The 3,117-nt window shown below is 55.1% G+C and overlaps 1 protein-coding gene across 2 annotated transcripts in view; it reads left to right on the top strand.

The window, feature by feature from the left end:
• Positions 1-596: 596 nt before the first annotated feature.
• ACTR2 (actin related protein 2) overlaps positions 597-3,117 on the top strand; it is a 32,047-nt gene continuing 29,526 nt past the window's right edge. For both annotated transcript variants that reach the window (XM_004710172.2, XM_004710171.2), the window contains exon 1: positions 597-743. In XM_004710172.2, coding sequence (XP_004710229.1) covers positions 696-743 — 48 coding nt within the window. In that variant the 5' untranslated portion in view covers positions 597-695. The remainder of the gene's footprint in view (positions 744-3,117) is intronic.

Genomic DNA, 3,117 nt, shown 5'->3' with positions numbered 1-3,117 from the left:
AATACTCCTGATTAACAGGCTCAGCTTTGAAACTGGAGCCCTGAGTCCAAAGCCAAGGTTCTGGTTCAAATACATGCACACATTGAAAAGGTGCAAAAGCAGTGAAGTGCTTTTGGTAAGCCATCGGTGAAGTCAGAGGAGGCGCCCACGTCCACTCTTTTTACTGTGGGGTAGGTAACTTGTGCGGAGGACGGTTGGGCAGGCAGTAAGGAGTTAGCACCGAGTCGAGATTTAGGAGAAATGTGGAGGGAGCTTTACCCCAGCTCCCTTGAAAAAGTCTCTAGGAGTTGTGAACACCCCAGGTTATGCGGAACGACCGGGCCAGGAAGTGACTCACCACATTCCGTCGCCGCCGCGCGGAAGTACCTTGTGCACAGCGCTCGGGTCCGCAAAGCAGGAGCCGGGAGCTGTGGGCGGGGCTTTAGTGCTTTTCGGTTTCCTATTGGAGCGTATAGCTGCCAGTCGCGGCCTCCCAGCCCCGCCCCCTTTCCTTCCCGCCTCCACCCCTTCCGAGCCGGACGTCAGAGAAACGGCGGGCGGGAGGGGCGGGGCAGCGCGGCGACTTCCGGTTGAAAGAAAAAAAGTTGGGCAGAAGGCGGGGCCACGAAAAGGGAGGAGGAGGAAGAGGAAGAGGAAAGGCCGGGCGGCAGAGGCAGTAGGTTGTGCGGCGACGGCGGCTCTCCTCCCGGTGGACGATGGACAGCCAAGGCAGGAAAGTGGTGGTGTGCGACAACGGCACGGGGGTAAGCGCTGGGCGGGGAGGCCGCGGCTGGCCCAGGCCTCGAAGGGAGGGATGTGCGGGGGCCCGCGGGCCCCCAGTGCCGGGGCTCGCCTCGGGGCCCGGCCTGCCGGGCGAAGGGGCTCGAACCCCCGCTTCCAGCCTCCGGAGATTTACGGAGCCAGCGGGCCGAGCACCAACCCTGCAGCCCTCTGTATCAGGGCGTCCGGCGAGGCCAGGGATTGACCGGGACCCCACCTAATGTCCAGACGGGGGTCGCCTCCGTGCACGCGTGGGACCAATTTGGCTAGAATGGGGGGGGAGGTGGAGGTGGAGACAGCGAGCCTGCTGGTGCAGTGGAAGCAGAAAGCTTCTGAGAGGGACGTTTGGAAGAGGGCCATGAGCCCAAGCCTGGGTGGCTCAGATGATCACAATTTACACAGTGTTTTTAAAACGTCTGCAGATCACGGATTTTCTCCCGTTACCAAGAGAGAACGCGCCACCTCCACTGGGGCCTTCATGACGATGCGTCCAACGTCCTCTACGAAGACCAGAGGCAAAGGCCCTGGACCCGGGATATTTGTAAGCATTCATTTCCGGACATCAAGAGACAGCATTTGCCCTGATCCGAGAACGGCTCCGTTACAGACGCTGCTGCTCTTGCTGCCTGCTGTGTCTCCGTCAGGTCACCTGAGATGCTCACAGCAGCCCCTCGGCACCCGCCCACTGTCCTGTCGCACACAGAAGTCCTGGCACAGCTTCAGGCTGTCTTCCCAGCCCGTCCTAGGCTGGTTTTTGCCTTCTCATTTTCTCTTTCTTTCCTTCCAGCAAACACATTCCTAATCAAAGACTTTCAAGGATCTTTACTGACTTTCAGAATTGCCCAGGTTTATATGTAAAAGACAGTTCCTTCTGTCATTGTGCCCTTTCATGGGAAAACAGTTCCCGTTGAGGCGACACCCTTTCCACGGCAGAAGCCTGCTTTCCATGGCCACTGGCGTTGGTAATGCGCACAGGCACCTTTCCAAACTGCCATCTTCCTCCCCTGCCAAAGGGCAGCAAACACGGTCCCCTCAGTGGTTGGCATCTCCCGCGCAGTCTGGGAATGCCACTGGACACCTGCCACGCCTCCACGAGGCGCCAGTCCTGGCCCCTGTGCCCTGGCAGGAGCCCAGATTAGTCAAACCCTCAAACCCAAGCTGTGATTCACAAATCATTCCATTAATGTCGGGCTGCTTTGTTTGGCCCTGGCTGGGGAAGAAGAGTCCCTTGGCTTCTAACTCCCTTTGAAAGTTTGCTAAGGAGGGCCAAGTTCTTGACTCCCTGTTTCCCTTCTGAGCACGAATCTCTCCTAAAAGACCACAAAAGGAGCAAGCATTCTGTCCCGCTGTCCCGCTGGTCCCTCCTCCACACTGGTGGGTGCGGGGAAGATGGCAGTTCTGGTGGCTGGCAATGTTCTTAGCACTGAAGTGATGCTCAGGCAAGGCATCTGCTTCTGAGCTTTGTGAATCGCTTTGAAAGCGAGGTCAAGTCTGGCACAGAATGAAGCAAGCAAGGTCTTCTGCACTTGCTCTAAACTGTGGCCAGAGCCCTTAAGCCGAGCTGGGACCAGCAGAACTGCCTGGGGACATGAACCTAACTTTAGACGGTTGGTGAGAACAAGCAGATCCCTGCCTCGCGGTTCAGCGGAGAACTACCCAGCTGAACCCAGCAAGTTAATCCCCTGGCCGGCTCCACAGACACGGAGCAGCTCCCGCACCCCCTGCAATAGGCACTTGATCTCATATTTAAGTGCTGGAGGTATTCGTGGTCAAGGGGCATGAAGTGCCCGTTGCCAAGAAGCTGACATAGAAGTCCGCATCCTTCCAGCCAGCTCAGTGGTTCACAGCATCATTGGAAGCAAACGGAATCGGCTTTTCTCTGGCCCAGCCATGCTATAAGGTGCCCAGGGGGAAAGGCTCATCTGTGCTGCCCTTCTGCTGTGATAACGGTTGCCACTGGCCAATGAGAGGAGAACATTCTCTTCTCTCTTGAGCTCGATCGCTTATTTAATCCAGAAAATGTGTCGATCATTGGTACAGAATCCCGTAGGAGATGAAGGACTAGGTAGGCACATCGAAACATTCTAGATGAAGAGGTTCAATCGTCACAAAGTCAGGAATGATGTTAATAGATAAAGAACCCTCCTACCTGCTACCGACTAAAAAGAAGGCCGGTGCTCCGTGTTTGAACCAGTCTCATTTTTCACTTTTTGATCAAAAGGTCCCCAACTTTAAATTAGCTTAAGGAGATTCATTCTTTTTTTTATTTATTTAAACATTTTATTAGGGGCTCATACAACTGTTATCGCAATCCATACACACATCAATTGTGTAAAGCACATTTGTACATCATTCTCA

This window comes from Echinops telfairi, unplaced genomic scaffold (assembly GCF_000313985.2).
Source record: "Echinops telfairi isolate 266 unplaced genomic scaffold, ASM31398v2 ScPeMD7_2573;HRSCAF=3158, whole genome shotgun sequence".
NCBI lineage: Eukaryota > Metazoa > Chordata > Mammalia > Afrosoricida > Tenrecidae > Echinops > Echinops telfairi.
The sequence above is the reverse complement of the archived record's forward strand: the minus strand, read 5'-3'. Positions and strand labels throughout refer to the sequence as shown.